General features: G+C 35.7%; 1 protein-coding gene across 1 annotated transcript in view; it reads left to right on the top strand.

Annotated features, from left to right (window-relative positions):
* The first annotated feature begins 3,358 nt into the window (after window positions 1–3,358).
* LOC129241687 (cell adhesion molecule Dscam2-like) overlaps window positions 3,359–25,043 on the top strand; it is a 309,207-nt gene continuing 287,522 nt past the window's right edge. Inside the window, exon 1 of the mRNA XM_054878153.1 lies at window positions 3,359–3,502. Coding sequence (XP_054734128.1) covers window positions 3,433–3,502 — 70 coding nt within the window. The 5' untranslated portion in view covers window positions 3,359–3,432. The remainder of the gene's footprint in view (window positions 3,503–25,043) is intronic.

Consider the following 25,043-nt stretch of genomic DNA (forward strand, 5'->3'; position numbering starts at 1 on the left):
GCCTACGCGCGAATGATAAACGCGCTTTAATATTCTTTTTTGATAGGAGCGGTTTTTTTCTGCTTATGCGACCAAATATTTTATTTTCATTCAGACACAACTAAGCCTAATTCTGCCCTTACTTCAGCCGCTATCGTTCGTGAAGACATAAAAGGATCCGATCGACTTTGCCTTACAATTATTTGATCCTCACGGGGGGAACTTTTACGTGGCGGAGCTTTACGAATTTTTTTTGTTTTAATAAATTAGCATCCGACTTGACATCTCTGATGGCATTGTATACCATTTTTCTTGAACAATGCACTATTCTAGAAATCTTCACTTGATTGGTCCCCATTTGGTAAAGGTTCCATATTATTTTTCTTTGTTCAACTGAACAACACTTTCCTCTAGCTATTTTAGCAAAAATTTTAATAATAGACGTTATTAATTAAATATTCACCACAAAAATAGTTATTTCCCGAACCGATCGCATGTAAGAGAAAAACACGTGTAAGCGCGCTAAATAGTTGTCCAACGTAATTGAGACAGAACTCAAGAAAAAATAAGCAATAACAAATACGAAAAATTATAACGGTTATTCTTTGGGCAATGAAGAGACCCTCTTATCATGCTGAAAATAAAATTAGGAAAATTTGCACTCTCTTAAAAGTAACTGCATTATTTATCAGTATAATATAAAGTGCGCTAAATGTCTGACCATAGCTGTATACGAGGTGCATTAAAAAATTAGGTGGAGGTTTAAAATTTCTTGGGCTACGTAAATTGGGGCACAGAAAATCACCGAACACGTAAAACACTTGTCTTATTTATGCCTCTCACAAACAAACTAAACATGCGATATTGCTAAAACCGTGAACATATCTTTGAAACGAGTGTACCAACATAAAAAAATAATAAACGAAAGTCGAAAGTACGTAGGTCGCGAAATTTGAAACCTTCACCTTATTTTGTGAACACACCTCATATATTTTACAGTCTATACTAAACAGAAGAAGCTCAAAATGCTGATTTATTTAATCCTTAATCGCACACCCTGCGTCCACTTTCTATCTATGAAAAGGCCTGCTGCAGATTTTCATTTCTGCCTATCACACATTTTTAGTTTCACTGATAAAAGTTGCTTTCTTGTTGAAAAGAATATTACTTATTATTATCATTAATATTACTATTAATTGAAAATCAGAAAAAACGGCTTTTATATTTTTCACTAACTAATATAATGCGATATTTGGTGTATGCCAGCCTGCTATATGCAGCTCTCAGCTGATTTGTTTCGTCAAAGAAAACTATACAGACAATTTCTCTCTCTCTCTCTCTTTAATTGCAGGTGTGCCTGTATGGGTGGCTAACGTGAGGCTGAAAAGTGAATAAGTTATTTACAATACAAACAAATGCACAGCATTTTCAGCATCTTCTTTTAGTTACTCTCATTTATACTGCAAATAATTTTATGTTTGCTGCTGTTGTTGTTCCTAACCATGGACAACATATTTTGATACATGAACGCATACTCGAACACAAAAAGCAGACGACGAGAAAATACCAAAAAGCGCGGCACATCAAAGTAGAGTGGAATAAATAAACACCGAATATTGATATGAAGAAGGAATGCGCGATTTATGCATTGCCGCCAGGACGCCCGTGTTGGGCCAAAGTGGTGAGCATGCGCCCTATGGCCGGCATACAAACATGGCTGCCAACATGAATATCTGCGAAAAGTGCAGCTAAAACACCACAGCAAAACATAATTGGCACAGAAAAGTAGCGGCAAGCGATTCATCGCCTAAGCTGTGTTGTCCAAGTTGAGCTGGCGCTCAGTTGGAGTTGATATCTCAAAGGACGTGCACGGTTTAGCGGATAATGGAAATTGCAGTGCAAGTGTAAGCTAGTTGAAGAGGCAATTGTGAGTTGAGCTAGAAAGAGAACCTATTGGAGTGGTCGGTGTAGATGAGGAGGTGCAGAGGTGGCCACCCAACTGAGAGAGAGAGAGAACGTCAGCGTAGTTTGCAAGTGCAGAATAATTGCGAGCACATTACTTTGTGAGTGAGTGAATTGCATCTTGGTGTTGTTGATGTAGACAGTGGTTATATGGTTTTGGTGTTGCTGTCTGTGTCGGTGTTGATGGCGATGCTTAATGTCGGTTGAAGCTGGTGAGCGACGCAAGCGACTTCGTAAATGTCAAGTGTAATGCCACAAACGCAAATGCTTGCGCCTATAAAGCACTGGCAAAAGCAACAACAAAGACAATAATACAAATTTGTAGCACAAACAATTGTGAGTGTGAGTGGCGAGCGAGCGAGCGCGCGGAAATCGGAAACGGAAAAGCCGTAGCAGTAGAGAAAATATATACAAGTAAAAGAGAACGTGTGCCAAAAACGCAACGGGCGACTTTCGAAAAGCATCCGCCATCGTGTAAGCTGCACATCAATGTGTTGAGTGTGTACAAATATTGAATACAACAAAAAAAAAACAACAACAACGACAATGCGAATTGAATTGAAATGCCAGTAGTAATAATAAATTTGATTCAACTTTAAAGGAATCACACGATTTAATCAGTACGCGGCTGACAAGCGATGCGGAAAGTTCAAGCCAACAAAAATCGGTAGATATTTTTGGGATGTGTTTGGAAATTAAACACATAGAACCGAGTTACATTTATGTGCTTGTGTATTTTGTACTCGGGGAAATAATTTAATAAAAGGGAACTTATTCAATGCAAAACAAGAACATTAAAAAATATTAATGGAAAAAGTGTGTGCCAAAATCCGTTAACTCAAAGTATCAAAACTTGTCAAATATTCAGTATTAATAAGAAAAATTTAATCAAAATAAAATAAAATCAAAAACACGTATTTCAGTGCATTTAAAAACAGTTTTTACGCGAAGGTTATACCAAACAATTTTTCTTCCTAAAAATTAATGAAACTGACGAAGAATAAAAACCAAAATCTAAAGTAAAACTGCAAAATTAGTAAATAATACCAAATCAAAATAGAATAAAAGTACTAAATTTTAGATACAAGATCACACGTCAGTAAAACCCTTAAAAAACCACACAAAAATTGTAAAAATATATTTTAATGTGAAAATAAGTTTTTATTTAGTTAACGAAGCTAAGCAAGTGAAAAAAAATAATAGCAAAGATCAAAAAACATTCGATGTAAAAAAATGTATTCAAAAAAATTATTTATGCATTATTAATTAATGCTCATAAGAATGCTCTAATAGCGTTAAAAATTAAGGTAAAAAATGGGAAAAATAAAAAATTTAAACGGTGTGTAAAAAAGTGGCAAGCTGACTCTCTTCAAATCTGTAGCAGTTGTTTGAACAGGAAAACATATCTGATACTAAACAGGAAAGCGGCAATAAGAATACGTAAAAACAAATACGAGAATAACAAAAATTAAGACGGCACGCAGTCAAAACATGGCAGTCAAAACAAAAGTCATGCATGTTAGTTGCTACATTCTTGTGCTTGTGTTGCTATCAAATCTCGGTGAGTGCATCCATTTTTCTAACTTTTTCATATACGACTACATAGTACTCCCACTCTCCCACCACGCGACGCTCTTTTAGTTTGGCAAGAGAAAATCTCTTGAATTTTATTGCAAATACTTTACATCTTTTATTTTATAGTTTGCCGTCTCGTCTGCTGTGAAGTGTGGGCATGAGTGACGTTGAGGATTTCAAGGATTTCGTGTAGAAAAAGATTTTTCCAAAGTTTGTTTGTATGCGATAACATGTGCCGGTATTTACGAGTACACACTTTTTTGAAACATTTTTCTTCCATAATAAAAAAGAAATTTAAAGTCTTAAACTTTATTTTTCGGTGGTAAATACGTAAGTAGTTAGAAAGAAATTTAATTTAGAGAAGACGTTATTTTAAGGTTTAAAATTGGTTTTTCTTTTTTGTCTTTTTTTTTTTGTTTTTTTTTCTTTTTTTGTTGTGTCAGCTTTTAATACATCTTGATGGCATGCGCTACACACATTTATATTGATTGCCATTGCAAATGTATACAAATATTATTTAAAACTATAGTCGAATTATATTTCGAGCAGAAAAATTTAGGACACATACGGATTAGTTTAAAAAAGAAGAAAAGCTTAAAATAAAAGAATGTGAATTTTTAAATTTTATTAATTTTTTTCTTTTTTTTTTGAACACTTTAATACATTTAGTGCAAAGCCCCTCGAATAATTTTGTACCAACTCTGTAATAATTTTCCTTGGTTCTGCAAAATACTATTCCACATATTCTTGTTAGATGTCGAACACTGCGTGGGTCATCTTCACGCCATTTTTTAAACTCTAAATGCCACAGATGCTCGGCTATAAATGAAGGAGCAGGTTTCTTTAACCTTATCACCATTTTTTATGAACTTTTATTGCTGTTAAATCTGTGAAAAAAAATTCAGTATTGCGTGAAATACGGGTGACAAATAAATATGCAATTTAGTGTGTGCCCAAATGAAAACTTAATCATTAGAACCATTCAATTTGGATTACTCTACTGACTACTAAATGCCATTTTCAATATCCTTCAACTTATCTGTATCGTATCGTCGCAATTCAAAAAGGTGTGGGAATTGCAAATAAAACCAGGCACGGAAGAGCGAAGCTTAATAGGGACCGAACTTTGTATACCCGCTCACATTTTAGTAAAATTTAATTTGGACTTGAGTAATAGCTTATAAAATTAGATGGACGAACGGACGCATGCTTTTTCATATGAAAATTGGACGTGGTTCTTATCCGATCTCAATAATATTTATGTCGGATCTAAATGAGGTGGCGAACAATACGTATTTTCGCACAAATTTTAGGGGAGTTTTATTAAGGTATGGCACAGATTATTTTTCAATTTTACTTGTTTCATATAATATTTTTTTTCTTTGACTCCATAATTAAGATGAGTAATTTTGCTTCATATACAAAATACTTTCTTTTTTTCTTGAGACCGTTGCATCTAAGATAAGAGGGTTTAATTACCGATTTCGCCCATTTTAAATATCGAGACGATGGACTTACCACCACCATTACCATTACTTCGAAGTAAATTTTTTGTAATTTATGAACCATATTAGTAGTGGTTTTGTCGTTGCGTAGTTGTTTTTGTCGTAACAATTCTCTTTGTTGTCGAAGGTAACGCCCTTTATATGGTTTGATAGGGAGCGGAAAATATGGTAATTGTAATAACTCACCTGTTATATTATCTGTATCCGACACCGGCCCGGTTATATCGAGTGCAAGCATTTGGTCTATTTTATCTTCGACCTTCTCTCCAACGCCACAGGGACTCGTCGCATTGCCTGTTGTACCGGCTTAACATCTGGATTTATTGATAATTTAATTTCCACCTCAAGAACCTTTGGGAAGGGTTCTACTCTATCCACCCGGTTTACGTTTATTCCCAGTCTCAGCACTTCTAGCTTCGTTGCCGTGTCGCGCCCTAATAGTGACTGACATCCATTTTTGATCACATAGAAGGTAGCAATTCTTTCTACATTACGTATTCCTATTGGTGCTTCGAATACCCGTAGGACACTAAGTGTTTGGTGGACGCATAAGCTTTGAAATGAGTGGACGAGTCTTTTCGTTCATTCCATAGAACTGCTGCATTGTTCTTTAACGATTTAAAATCATTTTCACTAACCAAGTTGAATCGCGTACCCGAGTCAATAATCATTGGTATGCCACATCTTAGGTTTTCATCATCAGACGCGTCATTTGTAATCTTGAAGCAATTCAGCTCTCGAACTTCTTCTTCCGGTTTGCTTGCTTCCTCTACATTACGCACCCTAAACGACCCTGATGACCGCTTTTTGGGTGAACTATGTCCACTGCTGTTGTGTTTTCGCTTTTTGGTCTTACAGTTTCTTGCGAAATGTCCCACCAGACCACATTTGTTGCATTTTAGGAATCTCGCTGGACATTTTAAGTCCTTATTCCCGTGACCTTTTTGACCGCATCTCATACACTCGTCCAACTCATGTCTCCCTCCGGATGTTTTGGCTGAAATTCTGTTGACTTTTTCTTCGCTTGGTTTTGTGTACATTGACCCCGATTGCTTACTGATTTGCTCGTAGATTTGACAGGACTCGATTATTTCATTCAGACTTTATTCCTTTTCGAGCAGTTTCCTTTTAAGGTCAACAGGGGCCCAAGAGTCAATAATTTTGTCTTTCATGCAAATTTCGATAATTTCCGACGCAGTTTTCCCAAACTCGCACTTAGACACTTGATTTCTAAGCCGCAGCAAGTATTTATTAAAATTCTCGCCCTCGCTAGGGGACAGATTACGGAACAGGTGACTCTCAAAATTCGAGTTACGCTTTGGTGAAAAATATTCATCCAGCTTGTCTACCAGTACTTTGAAAACATTTGTCTTCCCATCGGAAGATATAAAGAGAAGGACCTATGCCACTTTTCCCATTCTGATCGTACCAGCGCTCTATCAATATTATCGCACAGAAACGGGCGGATTTCTGTCATTTTGTATAATTAAATGTACTGATTCATTCTAATTAAGTTACACTTTTATACGCCCAATTAAATGCGCAAATTTGTTACCCATGGGTTGCCTCCCACTCGGTTCGTTTGTAACCACTGCAGTGTCTTTAACACCCGCACCACTGACAAAATTCAATTCGTCATCTTTCGTGTCTGCTCTAGATAAAATTTAATTCGTCACTTGCAGTCTGAAATCAGGTAATTATATTAGATCGCCTTTGATTATTTCTGATATGCACAATTGAATGTGGCAAATTACGTTTATTTACTCTACCTCCGATTTGTTACTTTCGGTTATCGTATCTATTTATCAATAGCACAATTTAATGTGTCTCAGTTTAAGCGAAATATCTGTTATGAAACATTTTCTCGTTACCAATACTGCAACTTCAGCAAGTACGTATTCGTCTGAACAAAATCCACAAAAGAAAATGGATATATATGGATCCACAAAAGAAAATGGATATATATGGATATATATCCGATCGTTTCGATCCCATCTTCGTCGCCACTGTAATAACTCACCTGTTATATTATCTGTACGAGTCACACAAATACGTATATCTAATATATTTAATTATTAGTTTAATGGTTCACAAATATTTTTATGCTCGCAGTCAATGAGCTCACAACCGGAATTAATATAACCTATTCCCCTCACTCAGGTAACTAACAACTCTTGCTGACCTCCATGAAACGTCATCCACTCTCATGAGTGCACGCACACACACATAGAGGTCTATACAGTAATCATTCAAGGTCCGGAAAATACGGCGGCTGCTGAAGGACCTCCAATTCGAGCTCTTGGAGTGCGGCTTTGACGGCTTGTCGCCAATCTCCCCATTTTTGAATTTTGTAAACCATTTCCGTGCTGTAGACTCTCTTATGACACCTTCTCCATAGACATCGCTAATGTCCCGGGCTGCTTCGGCGGCTTTTTGACCTCGGTGAAAAGCAAAGAAGAGCAGATGGCGAAAATGTTGATTTTCGCCTTTTGGGTATTTCATTTCTAACCCTCAAAACTAAAGAAAATTAAATGAGTCAAAGAAGCAATTACCATAGTCTTTGAATAGTTACTTTTTGCCTTTGAAAAATAAAATAAAATATAAGAACGCCATGAACTTATTCGTCAACCTAATACTTATAAAAGTTTACTTCGTTGTACAATAAAATATTTATAAATCAAAGTTCCAAGCTTTGTACAAAATTCATAAAACTTTTAAAAAACTAGTTCAAAATTTTTAATTAATTTTATAGGCCATTCAATTTTGGTACTATAAAGTGAAAGCTCAAAGTTGATAAATAATCCTGTGGTTTTTTAATTTTTTTTTGCATATGAGTTGAGAATTTTTTCCCAAATGAACCACATTTCCGGAAAACTGTTAAAAAAGTTGCAAGAACCAAAAAAATTAAGATATATAATTTAAAAAATGAAAAGACAGCACTAAGAAATAAATTATAAGGAATTTTAAAAGTAATAGAAGTTTTATAAGTTTGAAAAAAAAAAAAATTATATATACATATATGCATTATGTATGTTTTTAAAATTTATCACTAACTTGGGATGTTTTTTATTAAAAAATACATATAAAAAATTAAATAAAATAAAATACCAAAATATCCTCAAGTAAGGCTTGTTCCAAAAAATTATAAGTAAATATTGATTATATTATAATTAAACATAGATTTCTAAAAGCTAGTGAAGTTTGATATTTTTTTCTTAGAGCTGTGGTATAATGCTCGTTTTTATAATTTTATGTAAAATAGAGCCACTCAATATATTGTAATACAAATACAGCTTAAATGGCAAGGTTAAAAAGAGGAACTATTTTTTTATTATTAACATTTTTTTTAAGTATTCAGTACTTTGTGGGTATCTTTTATTATCAGTTACAGCTTGGGGTCTACGTGGCATGGAGTCAACCAATTTTTCTGTGTATTTTAGACTAACTATCGCCTTTTTAAGATCAGATTTGTTTTCGATGTTGCTTAATACTCGTGATTGTGTAGGAGTTCCAACAATGTGGGAACATTTATACATAATATTAACAATGTTTGTGTTATAAGTGACTTGTGCTTAGCGTCGTTATCTTGATAAAAGCGAAAGTCATGTTCAATTTGTAATTTAATAGAGCTTTGATCCAAATATTCTTACAGAAGTTTTAAAAAATATATTTCTTCATTGTTTCTTCGATGTAGGTAAAATTTCCAACTCCATTTGATGGTTTACATGCCCAATCATAGTAGATCACAAATTCCGGGGTTGAGCTTCGCATTGGCCTCGCGCCACACAAAAGGTCTGCCATCTGGTCCAAATTGCAATATCTTACTTCAATTCCTTGCATTTGCGAAATGTTAATTACGGGCTATTCTAGCATTTAAATTTGCTTTCCTCAGTATTCTTAGAACAGTTTCTGGATGACAAGTCTTATCTAAATCCTTTTTGGCGATTTTAGTTAACTTTGAAGCTTTGTTGGTGGAATATGCTTCACTTGGCGCACTAACCACTGAGTTGTTTTATTTGCAGCCTGTTGCCTTAAATTGGAAATTTCCGAATTTGAATTGAATTTTTCTAAATTGGAAACGGCAAATTCTGAATTTAAAGTGGAAATTCTGAATTTAGGTTGCAACTTCCTGAATTTGAAATAGATTAATGAATTTGAATTGCAACTTTCTGGAACTTTCTAATATAAAACTGAAAAAGATGTAGAAAAAATCAAAATTTCAACCTTGCCTTGTTGTAGGCGTGGATCAATTAGTTAGTAACTCCCGTATCTGTAGTATGTAAACGAAAATTTCGTTGCCAGTTTCGAATACCATAAACATTTTTATAAGTACTTACATACATTTTAACGAATAGAAGCATGCTACATACACACATACATAATATTCATATTTTCAATTCAATTACATTATTCTTCTTTTTCTAACGCCTTTCATACAATATGAGTTTTTACCCACATCATCTCAAGCACACATGCACACACCAAATCTTCCACCGCAATCAAGGAATGTGAAAAGTACAAACTAATAGTCACTTTATCACATCTAAATGTTACCACAATTTGATTGTGACAAATTCTTCTCTGCACACATGCACACATACACAAATACTGCCAATATGCATACGTACACAAACCTAGTCAAACAATTTTCTTTTATAGTTTTCGTTTGCATATAAATTGCTGGTAATAATGCGAAATTATTTCACATGCTCGCCTTCATTCACGCCAGCGTACACAATCATTCCATTGGCGTTTTGTAGAACAAAACGATTTGCTCGCCTTTCCACCCCAAAGGCGACAGAGGTTAGATCAGTGCTGGTAGGATGACATGAAAAATAACCCATACGTACATTCGGCATTATAATTTAGCATAAAAACCGAATTCATTTCCATATATGGCACGATTAAAATTGCAAATATGGAAAGGGATGAAATAAACCACCAACAAGTAGAGGGAAAAGAAAGCAAAGTAGATTTTGAAGACGAAGGATTTATAGGAATACCAGGGGACTGCTATTTGACAGCATGCATAGCGTAAATTATGAAGTGATTGGAGTAAAATAAAAATATTAATAAAAAATGTGATTTAGCGTTCAAAGCTTTTTACTCTAATGTACTCATAATATAAAAATAGAAACCATTTTAAACAAAATACATTACCATTGCAAATTACTATGTTTAATTAAAAAATCAATGAAAAATTTTATCACTGAAAAATTTGGCCAACTGCAGGTTCTTATAATTGTAATGCGATAGATAATCTAGACAGCCGCCGCTAATCGGCTGTCGTCGGCGAATTGGTAGGTGCACGTCTAGCATTCGGTAGTGCCCGCGTTTGAAACTCCGGGACACCAAATAAGTGGAAAAGTTTTTTCAAATAGCGATCGCCTCTCGGCAGGCAATGGACTCCGCCGAGTGTATTTCTGTCACGAAAAAGCGCACCATTGTGCGCTCTCCATTTGGGGAGCAACAACAAGATGCCCTTCAAAAATAGGAAGAGGAGCTCGGCCACACATACAACAAAGGGAAGCAGGGCCTAGTTATATACCCAGGGTTTTTGTTGCTCTCCTATTAAATTGCACTACTGTGCAAAAGATAACCGATAGGAGAATAAAGTAATTGTAGCAGTTCATAAATGCTAAAATATAATTTTTCTAATTTGATGAGGAGTTAACTGGTATTCGATTAAAATGAATCAACTTGCGAAATGTTTGTAAATAACTTTTTTTTAGATGAAATTTATTATATAATCTTATAAAGTATTGTATTATTTTACTTCAGTCTACCCCCACTTGATGTTTTCATCCAAGGCGACGCCTTGAAGGACATCTGCAGGCTGAAACACGCCCCCTGTACGGCACTGGACAACGGAGTAGGCATGGACTTCGATCCAATGCCCCTTGACTCCATGCCTTCCAGAGTCGTGCTTGACAAGAGATTTTTGTGTGGTGGTGCCAGAGGCTCAAGTGTGGCCAAACTCAGAAAAGGAGCCCGGCAAACACGGTTTTCGCGTTTTCACGGATGGCTGCAGGACCGAGCACGGCTCTGGGGTCAACGTGGAGTCCAGCGGGGCAAAACTGCACTTTGCTCTTGGAATGCATGCATCTGTGTTTCAAGCGGAATGGTATGCTGTTCAAGAAGCGATGAACCTTGTTGTGGAAAACAGATGCAGAGGCAGATCTACATGTGTCTGCAGCGACAGCCAAGCTGCGCTTATGGCCTTAGATAGCCCTCCAACCACTTCAAGGGTGGTCGAGTCCTGTAAGTCCAGGCTGAAATATGTCGGTAGACATAATAACCTGATGCTAACGTGGGTCCCGGGACACGTGGGTATCGCGGGAAACGAGATCTCTGATTCTTTAGCCAGACTGAGCTCTGAAGCCAACTTTTTTGGCCCGCAGCCATCAAAGCCACGGTTAGCAAACGGGTTACTCTAATCCACAAGCGATCCTGGCAGGCTCAGAGAGGCTGCAGATGGACAAAACTGATGTTACCTGTCATGTCCGACCGGAGGGGACTGTAGAAGGCTGCTTGGATTGATGACAGGCCACTTTCTTTGTGCAAATCACTTGGAAAAGTTGGACATCTCAGACAGTCCCTTTGCCCAGGATGTGGAGATGAGGAGGAGAAGGCGGACCACTTTCTGTGCGTCTGTCCTGCCTTCGCTTGAATCAGGCATCAGGTCTTTGGCACTGATGTGCCAAAAATGATCACCTTGACTCCTTAGCACCACAAGATCTACTCAGACTTCTTCCGAGGTCGAGTAGGTTTAAAGAAAATTAAAAAGGGAACCCGAGTGCAGTACAATGGATTTAATTGTGTCCGAGTGCTGCACTTGCTAGTTGTTCCGACAAAACAAAAAAAAAAAAGGAAAAAAGTGATATTTTTCGAAAAACGATGATAGAGCATCACTTATATGTATATACATATATATATAGATTTGGGTGTTTGGCCGGGCTCCTCCTCTTATTTGTGGCGTGCGTCTTGATGGTGTTCCACAAATATGTTCAAGCCGACCCCGGAAGGCAGATCTTTTTTATGAGGAGCTTTTTCATAGCAAAAATACACTCGGAGGTTTGCCATTGCCTGCCGAGGGGCAACCGCTATTAGAAAAAAACGTTTTCTTCATTTTGGTCTTTTACCGAGACTCGAACTAGTGAGGGCGGAGAGAATGTATAAAAGTACACTGAGACTCAAAATTGAACAAAAAAGACAAAAATGCGATATTGCACTTAGCAAAACGGAAGAGCTGTAGATTATTGGACAACTTCGCGTTTTTGCTATGAACCTCACAATTTTGTTTTAAAGAGTATTGAAGGTTTCCTAATTTGGTCTCAAGTTGATCTAAATGAAGTATTAGAAAAAAGTCATATAGTCAGAAATATATTTGCCAATATTATGGTTAAGAGTATATAATAAAACGAAATATAATTTTGGTACTGCAATTAAATATTTGAAAATAAAATAAAATTCTTTGGTCGAATTTAATAAGATTTTGTACTTGATTCATCGTGACTTCTAGAATTCGAAAATATTTATTATTATTTGTACTGCGTCATTTTGACTCAACACGCTGGACAGAAAGTAGCTGTAGTTAGATTTCCGGGATAGAAATAAACTAAATGCAGATTTTTAAGGAATTTTAGTCAAGTATTTATTTTCAATTTCTACTGTCAATTCTACAGTTCTTTCATTTTTACTGTTTTCAGCATTGAGTTTTTCTTTTTTTTATTAAAGAGAAATTGCAGTTTTGTTAAATTCCTTTCAAACTCAAACTGCAAACCTGACATGAGTATAAAAGTGTTCATTGTGACCATATTTTGATACCAAATAAATAAAGATATTGCAGAATTCATTGAATTTTTGTTTTTTAGAGATGGACAGATTATTAGATGATGCCTAAACATATGGGATAATTTGAAAAACTCGTTATAGGGAAAGGAAATTCGTGCAGTGTGTTAAAGGAAATTCGCCAATGAGTTGGACATCAGAAATTTGCAACTCAAACTGAACGTAATTATAACTTGTTTGCTCATTCCGAAAAAAATCATCCTAATTTTTAACAATCGTATTTCATTTAAGCAGTTCGTTTCTTTAAGAAAATATTGTCATTAAATTTTAAAAGGTCAATTGTCTCTACATTCTGATCAAATTGGTTATACCGTAAGTCCGTTAAAACTTAAAGCTTCAACGCAGAGAATTCTTATTCAACACTAACTTGCATTGTAGGTGCTGATGGACAACAAAAGCAAACGGAGTCAAAATCGGTTAGCTGCGCTTTATAGGAATCAATTTTGTCAAAAATTTTTCGGATTTCATCTTCATCGAAAGATGAATTTACCTATTCAAATTCGAGCAAATGGCTTCTTAAATGGAAAGATTAGCTTTGTACTGAATATTCATCAAACAAAACATAAATTGCTTTCTGAATGATGAATCGCGTTTCTAATTTGAAAAAGAATTGAAAAGAAATAAATTAAAATTATCATTACCTGCGAGGAATGAGTGTTTGAGACGACATTTAAAATTCAATTCTCAAACAGTGATTCCTGTTTTCAACACAACTCAAGAATTGTTTACTGATCACACTCTCCCGCCAAGTTTAGTAAAAATAACCTAATATCAATTTACCACCTTGAAGCTTTAAAGTGGAAGGCATTTTTGTTAATTAGCCAAGCATTTTATTGGGTTGGCTTTCCATTACTAAAAAGGAATGATAATGGTAAAAGAATAAAATGAAACAAGGAAACCCCAGTTTACTCAAAGGGAACAACAAACTATTTATTTTAGAAAATATAAAAAAAAAAAACATGAAATCGGCCATAATACTGCGGGAACAGAAAAAATTCTGTTCCATTATACTGCAGTTATAAAAAGAAAAATTCTATTGATGAAGGGATATGATCCTGAGCGTGTTTATTTCTCGAAGGCCAAAGAACACCAACGCTCCCACGCAAACGAGACTTTTTAATTTTTTCAGAAATGGAGAAGCTGCAATTTTCGCAAAAAGTTGAAAATATACTTTTTGTAACTTTTTTGAATCATGAAACACTGCCTAAATGTTAATACTTCAAGGCATAAGTAAAAAAACAGGCAACTTTTCGCTGGAAAAAAACCAAAAAGTTAAGTTCGATAGAACTTTTGTAGTTTTTAAAATGATGGAACTTGACCTATAGCCTTCGATGAAACGATAAATTCATGAATAGTGAAAATTTGGACTAAATAAGCGCGATTTTAGTTAAATGCTTGCTGGGTTAACAATTGCGTTACACATTTCTCTTTAAAGATATTTCGGAGCAATAAGCAAATACGGTCGTGAAAAACGTTATTTTTTCCTATAGGGGACTCAGAAGGCTAGGAAATTCATAATTAGATTGGTGGATCCTTGCTCTTTCTAATGAGGGTAGTGAGGAGTGCCATGCCCTATCCATTTAATAATAATAATATGGAAATTTAAGCTATTTTATTTTTGCCAAAAAAAAAAAAATACAAGTAACTCTTTAACCGTTAGTTAGAGACTTTTTTCCAAAAAATACAAAAAAAGGATGGAGGAGGAGGATTCTTATAGATGAAGTCTTGAGGACCTCAAGCAAAACGAAAAGTTTTATTTATAACAATATTATGTCCTAGACTTTTTTTTATTTTTGAAAAACGCGATAACTGTTATTTCGGATCTCTGGTTTGAATTATGAGACGCCATCAGTCAGCCGATATTTGAGATTGAGCGCAACAATAGCTACGTCCAGCCATTTGCTACAGAAGCATTCGGAATCTTAACATTGATAAAGCTATTTAACCTTCAAAGCTGCGTCATTAGGTGCCTTAAAAGAGTTTGCTTATTTTGCTATCAAATCGTAAATATCTGCCGTTTCATTGATATACTCGTATGTATGTATGTATGCAATTTCAATTTCATTAAGATTACAAATGGGGTGATATAACATCATAAAAATATCTCAATGGGTTGTACTCCATTTTTGGGTAGCTGATAAAGTAATAGTGATGCGTACCTAAATACCATTACAAATATTACATAATATTGGATTCTGCCATATTTATCAGTTTGCCAGATTTGAGATTATTGCATTTGTGGAAATTGCCCAAAATTTGTCTCTAAACATCACTTCAAATTTGTTGGAGGCGACCCCAAATCCAATAAGGATAAACATCAACAGATAAACACACATCTCAAGTGTGTGCGTGGGTATATGCACATGTTTATATATATATATATATATGCAGTTATGTACGTACTTGAGTATTGAAGAATGTTCAACGAGCTGGCTTCGCGCTGAATGGGGAAAAGGTAGAAAGAAAAATTCTTATATGTGTGAATATTATCCTGCTATGCAATATTGCAAACTTGTTACTTGGAAAAACAAACAATGCTGTGTTTACATCTGCATAATCTGACTTTCTCAAACAATAAAAAAATGTGTTGTTGTGGTTTCAATATAACTAGACATTCCATATAAAACTATCTAACAATGAAGTTGTAAAAACATACTCCGTTTGTGCTAACATTCGCCAAACACAACCGAAAGTACGTTTGGTTATGAGTTGCATATGAGTTGTGTAATCTATGCAGTCGATATGAAGGAAAAGTTGGTAGGCATGGCTTAGCACGCTCTCTTAACACTCGCCTCTGTTAAAACTCGCCTTTTAGAAAACCAGAACGCGATCGAGGTCCTTAAGTTGATAATGACTAATTCAAAACGTGTTCCAGAATGCTAGTTTGTAGGAATCTTTCTGCTACAGCAGATTCACACAGGAATGTCTGATTCAATTCTCCAGAAGAGAGATATGGTTTAGTGACATATAGGGTTAGTACTGAGTATAACGCAGTGGTCCTTTATAGCTGCCTGCTGAGTTCGAACCAAAGTTAATCTAAGTGAAAAGACGAAAGGTAAGACGAAGTAGCAAATTAACTACTAAGCATTATTTCTACTGAGGTGATGTTCCCAAGTTCTACAGGTTTGGCATCAGTCAACTTTTTTATAGTTTTCTTATATATTTATTTATTTATTTATTTATTTAGTCCAAGAACTTACAATCTTACATACTACAAATAGATAAAATAGATAAGAAGTTACTTCAAATAAATTGCAAATCATGATTTTAAGAGCTAAAAAGCGGAATTCAAAAGATTAAAGCTACTTTTGAAACAGAAAAGGCAAGGAAGACGGCATGACTACAAGCATTAAATTCACAAATAGATAAAGAGATTGGAGAATTAGAGTAGTTAGTTCTCATATGAATCCCAGAGACCACAAGAAAGTTTCGTCCTCTTCGTATTGAATATAGAATTGTATTGAATATTGACGAATATTAAATGTGTTTCGTTCCCACAAATACGGGCAATCAATTGTAGTATTGATGGTTTTATAAGTAAGTTATATGTAAGTAAAATTTTAAATTTTCTTAGGTCGGTAGGTAGGTTAAATGGCTGAAGTACCACAATGGATCTCCTAAAGTTGTGCCGTTTTGATTTCAGTACGAGACCTCCAATAGGAAGATATCTACAGCTGTTGATATAATGAAGAAGATTGATGGGATTTTGGTTGGCGTACCGCCCCAGGCTGTCGAAGAAAGGAGCACCTAGTGACCTGAAATGTCTAGCTGCCAAACCCGGACATTTACATTGAAAGTGTTCAACACACTTCTTAACAGAAAGGTATCCACAGCTTTTGCAATGGGGTTAAATGCTAACCCTAGCTTTTCAGCGTGTGTGCCATTCGTCCAGTGACCGGTAAACACAGCTACGAGTTTGGAAATTAAATGACGAGGAGTCCAAAGAACTTTTTGAGTCCTTTGTATATCGTATTGGCGCCAAAGGCCTTTCGAAATAGCACACGAAGAAATGTAGCTCCATTCCTCCTGTACTTTCCTGAGAAATAATTTGTGCAATTCCCCTTTAACAGCTGTCAGGGGATGCCGATGACCGAGTAGGACTTCCATGAGGCTAATTCAGTCCAATTCCTAATTTTTTGTAAAATTCAGTAGAAGTTTCATAATTTTTGTACAAGGTTTCAAAAATCTGAAATCAGAAAGTAACATTTTTATAAAAAATAATAGCATTTAAACAAAAAGAAAACAAACAAAATGCCCAAAAATGTACTTATTTGTACGCCATTAAAGGGCATGCAAAATTTCATAAATTTTTGTTAAGTTATAATATTTTAATAAATTCACAAAAAGTTTTATAAGACAATATAATACTTCTGCGGACAAAAATATCGACTTTACTTTTTTGTTTGTTTTGCAGTGTTTTATTTCTTGATGATATATACGTATAAAGGGTGATTAGATTGGACGTACTTTTTCCAAAAGTTTTTTTTTTTGACAGATCACGCGTGACTATTGTCAAACTAAGTACATCATTTTTTCAGTATCCATTGAAAAATCATCATGGAAAGATTTACGCTTGAACGAAGTTAACAAATCGTACAATTGAATTACGAAAGTCATTGCTTCATGAAAAGTGTTCATGGCGCGCTCAGACCAACTTATGGTGCTTGGCGATGAGGCTCATTTTCGGCCAAGTCAATAAGAAAAATTGTCATATTTGAGCTGAGGAGCAGCCCATAGCTATTCAAGAACAGTCATTACATACATCGAAAACAATCGTTAGGCTGAAGGGATCTACGGCCAATATTTCTTTAAAAATGAGGCTGGCGCCAAAGCAACAGTGAATGGCGAACACTATCGCGCCATGATAAACAATTTTCTCATGTTGAAAATTTAAGCCCTTGATATCCACAACGTTTGGATATGTAAGTGGAACAACATCAAGATGCATACCATAAATAAGAGGAGGAGCGTGGCCTGACAGAAGTGTACGTGCTAATTTTTTTATTTGTTGTTTTTATATAAAGTCTAAACACTTTGTGTATTGGCATTGGAAGCCAATATTACTAAGTTATTCACGAGTTACCGACCTAAGTTCTCTAGTGAATCATTCAAAATTGGAATTTACGGATAGTCAAATTACGGCGCAGTTGTGGCCAACATTTGGAAGAGATTATCTTTAAAAAACAAATCTCATGAATGGTTCTATACAAAAATAATAAAGATGGGCCAATCAATTTGAACTTTCATTGTTTTATTTCAATTTAAAAAACCAATACATCTTAATTTATCACCTATTAATTTCATATGACAGTTTTAAGAAGAACTAAAAAACTACCATAAAAAAAACGTCTGCACATATTAACGCTTCTTGTCGGAGCAAGAAATTTTTGAAATTCAATGTTTCAACAAAATACCACTATGCGGCTTTGTAACAAAATTTACGTATCGTTTGATTAACGTACTGCGAAAACATCTAATAACATTTTTATTGTGGTATTCTTACGGTTTTAGCCAATTCATGAGTCTCCGAAACTTAGCATATACAAACACGAATGCCTACATTTTTTCCTCATTAAGCCCAAAATAACGGCAAAAGTATATAACAACGAAGAGGAATGGGCGATTTGCTGTCATTCATTTTTTTTCTTAATGGAAATTTAGGTTCATTTATAATAGTCCTTTCACTAGTCAACAGTGGGAAAGTAGCGCAAATGGACCACATCAAGTGATTGATTAATTTTCAAAGTCACATGACAGCTGCATCATACCAAGTTAACGTGGAGATGTGAACGCACTTGTATAACGGGGTTACATGTATATATACTCGTAAAAGTGTATATATGAATTTATGAATGACAAAACTCATTGGCAATACTATTGAATGGCAAAAGAATGAAGAAAAAGGAGAATGCAGTTTGAATGAAAAAAGTGTATGTACGTGCGTGTGAGTAAAGAAATGAAAAACGATGTGCTCCTTGAGTGGTCTTTTTGATTTTTCGACACAAATTGAAAATATTAGACACTTTGTTTTTTATATTCTTATACTCGTATATGTACATAAAGGAGTGCTACCTTGAAGTGTGATGCTGTTTACTCGTACATACTTATACTGTGCATGAAAATTAATTCAGCATCGTGTGCTTACTTCTTAGTTCGGCTTTGTTTACCTACAAAGTTACCTTAGAAAGTTTCTTTCGAGTTTCATGAATATTTTATCACCTTCAAGCAAGGAAGAATGTACAAAATTAAAAGGTGAAAAAAACGCCACTGGCGAAATCATATACTTGTACTTGATGTGCATACATCTCTACGGAGACTAGTCCCTTTTATATGTATGAAGTAGAGTAAAAATACTCATGGACAATGAAACAGGAGTGTGAGAAATTGATCAGTTTTAAAGATTTTGCTTTTGCTTATTTAGTGTTTGAGATTTTTTTCATAAAAATTTAATTCATTATGCAACAAAACCATATAAACCTTGAACTTTTCAATTAAAATGTTTAAAATAATTTTTGGTATGCAATAGCCTACTCAATTTTAGTATAATAGAGTGATTTTCAACAGTTTTTATTCCTGGCAGTGTCAAGGATTTTCTTCCTAAATGTCTACCACCTACATATCAAAACTATACTAAAAGTTCTGATTGAAAAGTTAGAAATTTTGGTCAACATTTGCAGAATTTTAGAATTAATGCAAACAAATAAAAAAACCAAAACAGTTGAAAATCTCGCACAGCTATTTTACTGTCCATGAGTGTATGAACGCACAGAGTTTTCAGTTTCAGTTTCAGACTTATTTAAACCTGAAGTTATTGAAGTAATCATTGCTTAAACAAGAGTTTACAGGAAACTATTTGAAAAGTGTGGTGTACATACATACGCGAAAAACAGCGATGAGTGCTGAGTCTTCACATGTAGTGATTGGATTTTCGACTGACTTGCGTGGCTTCTTATAAAGGGTGGCTCGTATACAGGTGCCTTGTAAAAATATGTGTTTTTCCAACTAATTTTACTATTGACTGTTAAAGACTTCAGTTATTAAGATATATCTTTACACAGGGTTGCCAAAATGCAGATATCATTTCGAGTCATATTTTAGGTGAATAAAGAAGCTTGCGCATTTTGCCGAATAATAATTCTGTTCCTCGAGAATTTCACAGAATTCGCTGTTAAGCTGGCACTAATTTGGATTCTTGCTTAAAGTCTTATTTTTCGAAGCGCTCTTTTCTAGCTATTCTCTTTATTCCAGTATCTTCTTTCCATTAAACTATTATATTATATTAATTTTTGTTTATAAATCTTCGTTTTTTAAAACTTGTTTCTACTTTTTGTCGCACACCTCATCTAGAGTTACGCGAAGTTACGCCAATTTTTTAAATTTATCCATTATCCATTATTTAGTTATACCAATCTGCGATGCAAAATGATGACAATTTTATACAAAACTCTCAGACTATTCGCCAACGAGTCTAAAATATAGTAACGATTGAAGAAAACCCCATAACTTTTAGATTTTAATTCCTCCAGTTTGGGAGCACCCAGCTCAGAAGTAGGTACTTTTTCGAAGTCACTCTCAGAGGCTACAAAAAAGGTGGACAGGTTCATCTGATGCTGAACAAAATATTTGTATCTTCAGCCCTAATGGCAGCTAACATTTTGAGGTTGTAAAGCACTTAATGCAATAGTAATATATGTATATTGGATATACTGCGTGAAATGATGATTTGATTATGCAGCCACCGTCTTTATGTGGGATGAAATCCACGACGACGATCAGAGATTTCAGCCAAAATGGTGCAATGTTGCATCTATTTAGTTAGAGTCTCTCATTCAACTTTTTGCGTGATGCCATTAAATATAGACATAATTCAGTTGAGATAATCCACGTCATTGACCAGATCTTTGATGCGAAAACTCTTTGAGATGGGACCAGAAATCACCAACACGTTCTTAACAAACTGGGTTAGCAAGAGTGAATTAAGTTCTATTGCGTTATACTTAGTCCTGTCATAACTTCTGTTACAAGTTAAATTCGTTATAGAAATTACAATATAACAAATTTTTCTTTGCAGTTAGTTTTTTTTAAACATGTAAATATTAAACAAATAATTTTACTTTTCATTCGAAATGGTCACCATTTGCTTTTACACAAGCCTTCAAACGATTAGGGCATTCAGCTATTGCGGCACGTACGGTTTCCATGGATATTAACAAATTTCTGTGGGGTCTTCGACAGGCCCTGTGCTACAGTTCTGACCACAAGCTGTAGTCCAATGGATTAAGATCCAGGAATATTGTTTTTTAGCCACTGCTGGGTGGTTTTTGCTTTATGGGCTGGAGCAGAATCTTGCATCAAGATCTTATGTACTTCATTGAAGCCAGTACTGCCCAACTGCTTCACCACGCCTTCTAAGACTTTCTCCTGGTACATTCTTGGCCCGGTCTTAACCCATTTTTCCCAGAAATGAAGAGATGTAACGCCTTTACAAGGCCGTCCCCATCAAACCATTACGGAGACTGGATGAGGGCCATGCTGAATCCTTGAAATAACATATTTTGCGTGTTTAGAAGATTTTGCATAGATTTTATCGTTTTACTTATTAAAAACCTCTTTAACAGTGAAAATTTTCTCATCTGTGAAAATAATATTTTCACCGAAGAAGCTGCGTATATCTGTCGAGTTTAATTTTCGTCAATCGCCTTGGCAAAAAATGGCCAGTTGAGCCACGGAAGGCTTTCATGTGGAGATCATCTCTAATTAGTTTTGACATGTATCTGGTCGATACATTAATTTCCCTGCACATGATTTTCTGCTTTCTAAGGAGGTTTCTTCGAATTCTTCTCGAACGGCTTTATGGCTGCACTTGTTCGAACCACGCGAGAATTTCTGTTTGTCACTTCTGTTTATATTTCAAGATTAGTAAAGTATATTCATAGGTCTTGAATTTGGTTAATTTTACTTCATTTTTTTTTAAATATACTTGTACCCGATTCACCCTGTGCAACTAAGCGATTTAGTAGATACATTCATATATCCAAGGTATTAGTCTACAAAGTTCAGTCTCAAGTGAAAAACAAGAAGACTTTCGCTTCTGCAATGACTTGGCACAATGAAACCACACAAGTCTATGGAGCATCGCATCAGAGCTCTCTAACTCTTCTAGTATGTGGATATGCGTACGTGTGCTAGTGTTTTCAAATGTCTTTCGAAGTATTTAATTTGCTGTGTAGTTCAAATTACAGTTAATGCTGTGTAATTAAATTACTTGTAGGAAAAGTAAATAATGTTAATAGTAAATGGGAAAGTTTTGTAATTGTCAGTAAATACTTTTTATATACTAATGTTTATATTTTAATACCTGATTTTTCAATTAGGAAAAGCTCAATTATGATGAAAATTCGTTTGACAAGTCCAACAGCCATTTAGTTCGCCATTATGTAATATTAAGTCTCTTCGCATCACTACTGAACAATTTTGTATTCAACTTACTGTTTTGCAATCCCATACACCGAAAAGATTGCACAGTTTGTGTTGAAGGAAATATCATTGCAGTCGAGAGTGTGTGCTGAGAGTGGATCGATTCGTTCCGCAGGCAAGACTTTGGCATGCGTTTATCCCCTTTGTGTAAGATTCTACCTAAGAGACTTTTGCATATAAGTATGCCTAGAATATTAAATCTGTGCTAGCATTGAAGCCAATTGACCATTGATGTAATTTCAGTAATTGAGCGTTTGAACTGTTGGGGGTCCATAAGTTATTTTTTACCGCTATTTACACGGCCCGCCATCTATCGTTACGGATTTGAACTAGGTATTATTTGAAGAATGGTAACACTTAGCTATCATCTGATTTGACAAAAAATTAGTTTTATTCTTCCGCTGAACGAAAATGGTTGTGTATACGCTCAAAGAACGCTGGGAAATATTGCGACATTACTTTGAAAATCATGGTAATGTTGCAGAATGTGTGGCGCTACGATCAATGTTTTGCACACTGTCTTCGAAGATCGCATTATCAGCCGAAATTCTGATATCGTTTGGCCGCCTCAGAGCTGATTTTAACGCCGTTGGATTATTATCTTTGGGGTGCCGTCAAAGACCAGTGTTATGCCAACAAACCAGCAATAATTGATGCACTGAAGGCCAACATACGCGATGTCATAGCTGAAATACAGCCGCATACAATCGAAAATGTGTTGAAAAATTGGACCGATCGTATGGGATGGTGCATGGCTAGCCGAATGAAGTTGTGTTCCATCATTAACCGGAAGGATTGCACTTCAAAATAAAAAAAACAGTTTGGAAAAATATTGAGTAGTTTCTTTTTTATAGCATTTTTAATTCCGTAAAGTTATATGGCGGACCCCTTTACTTCTAACATCTTAATTATGAGAATGAGCGATGGAGCAGCAGTAACTCCCACATGACTCATGAGTCTATGAAAATTATGCTGTTTTCTACGTTTTTTTGGTTGTTTGTTAGTCCATGAAGATGGGTAATTTTTGATTCCTTAGAGTGCGTCAAGATATTTGGCAAGGGTAACGTGTCATTAGGGATAATCTCTTATAGTAACAGGAAGAGCTAAATATATAGGTCTTGGGCTGGATGGAAAGCTAAATTGGAAGACTAATTGAGAAAAATGGGTGCTGGAACCCAGAGCAATGCATTGGCTCTACACACCGGGAGTTAGAATATTTCTCTACTATGGTATTATAGCAATAGTATAAAAGATTTGGTAAGACTCGCATCTGTTCTCATAATTGATGCAATGTCAACCACATCATCGAAAGCATTATATGGGACAGTAAACCTCCTCCCGGTAGATATGCAGACCAGATATATCGCTCGCAGTGCGGCAATAAGGTTGAATGCCTAAAGTAGGCGGCTAAACACGGGCTACGGCAACGGTGAAAGACAAGCTGATATTTTGATGAACTATGCACTCCCGCCCATAATTCCATTTCAACGTTCACGGCATTCACACACTCAAAGGAAGAGTGAAGAGTACACAGATGGCTCAAGACTCGAGGGCAGGGTAGACGTAGGTGAATATGTCGAACAGCTGGGAGTCTCTTTTAGTTTTCGATTTCCCGACAACTGCAGTGTTTTTGATGCCAATAATAAGAGCCGTGGCACAAGCACAATGTGATGCGATACCTGGAGAGGATATTTACATTTCCGCTGATAGCCAAAATCGCGTACATAGGTGTCGAAATCCTGCATGTTAGGTTAGGTTAAGTGAGATGCTTGCCCATGCGATGACTCATTTGGGCGAATATAGAAGATGTTTGGATATCAGTCCGGCGATAGCACAGCAGCTGAGAAGAAGATGCTGAGATGATTCGACCTCATCTTCGAGACAGATGCTGCAGAAAAGAGTTGAAGCATCATCCAGTCTCATGGATACCTATAACGTGGATACCTATCGGATAATGTCCTGACAAAGTCCCACAAAATTCGGAAGCTGCGGCTTTATTCACATTAGAAGCTATCTGGAATGCTTCTGAGCTACACCTGGTGAGTAAAATTTCGTGGTTTTGCGCCAAGCGCTCGCTGAGTTGATGCAAAGCTACCACATCTTAAAGGAAACCCTATCCTTTTGTTACGCACACAAACATAGTCTCAAGGATTTTGTCACACAGAATCACACACAGTCCTCCCTAATGGGACATAGGGCCTCTAAAAAACGCTTCCAGCGGTCAAGATCTTTCAAGATAATTTTAACTTCTTTGAAAGATTTCTTGCAGCCTTAAGTTCTTTTTCGAGAGTCCTCTTCCAAGTGCATTTTTTTTCTACTGCCTTGCTGATTCCAATCGAGTGCTTTCTTGCATGCTTCTGTGGGATTCTTTCGAAGAGTACGGCCACTCCACCTCCATTTCCTTTGCTTTATTTCAGTCTGGATGGGTAACTGCTTAGCAAAGCTCTCTGTTGTTGATTGTTATGGGCCATCAGATACGGAAACAAACGTCTTAAACATTTGTTGACAAAAACTTGGTACTTATTTGCGAGCAAACCTATCCACACCAGGTCCGACAGCCATACAAAAGGATCGATTTTACATCAATGGACATCTGTAACTCGATTTTCTGCGAATTTGTGGATAGAATATGATCAATATTCATGCTTTTACATGTTCCAAAGCCCCATTTCACTTAGCCTCAGAACACCAAGA

The sequence above is a fragment of the Anastrepha obliqua genome, chromosome 3, assembly GCF_027943255.1.
Source record: "Anastrepha obliqua isolate idAnaObli1 chromosome 3, idAnaObli1_1.0, whole genome shotgun sequence".
NCBI lineage: Eukaryota > Metazoa > Arthropoda > Insecta > Diptera > Tephritidae > Anastrepha > Anastrepha obliqua.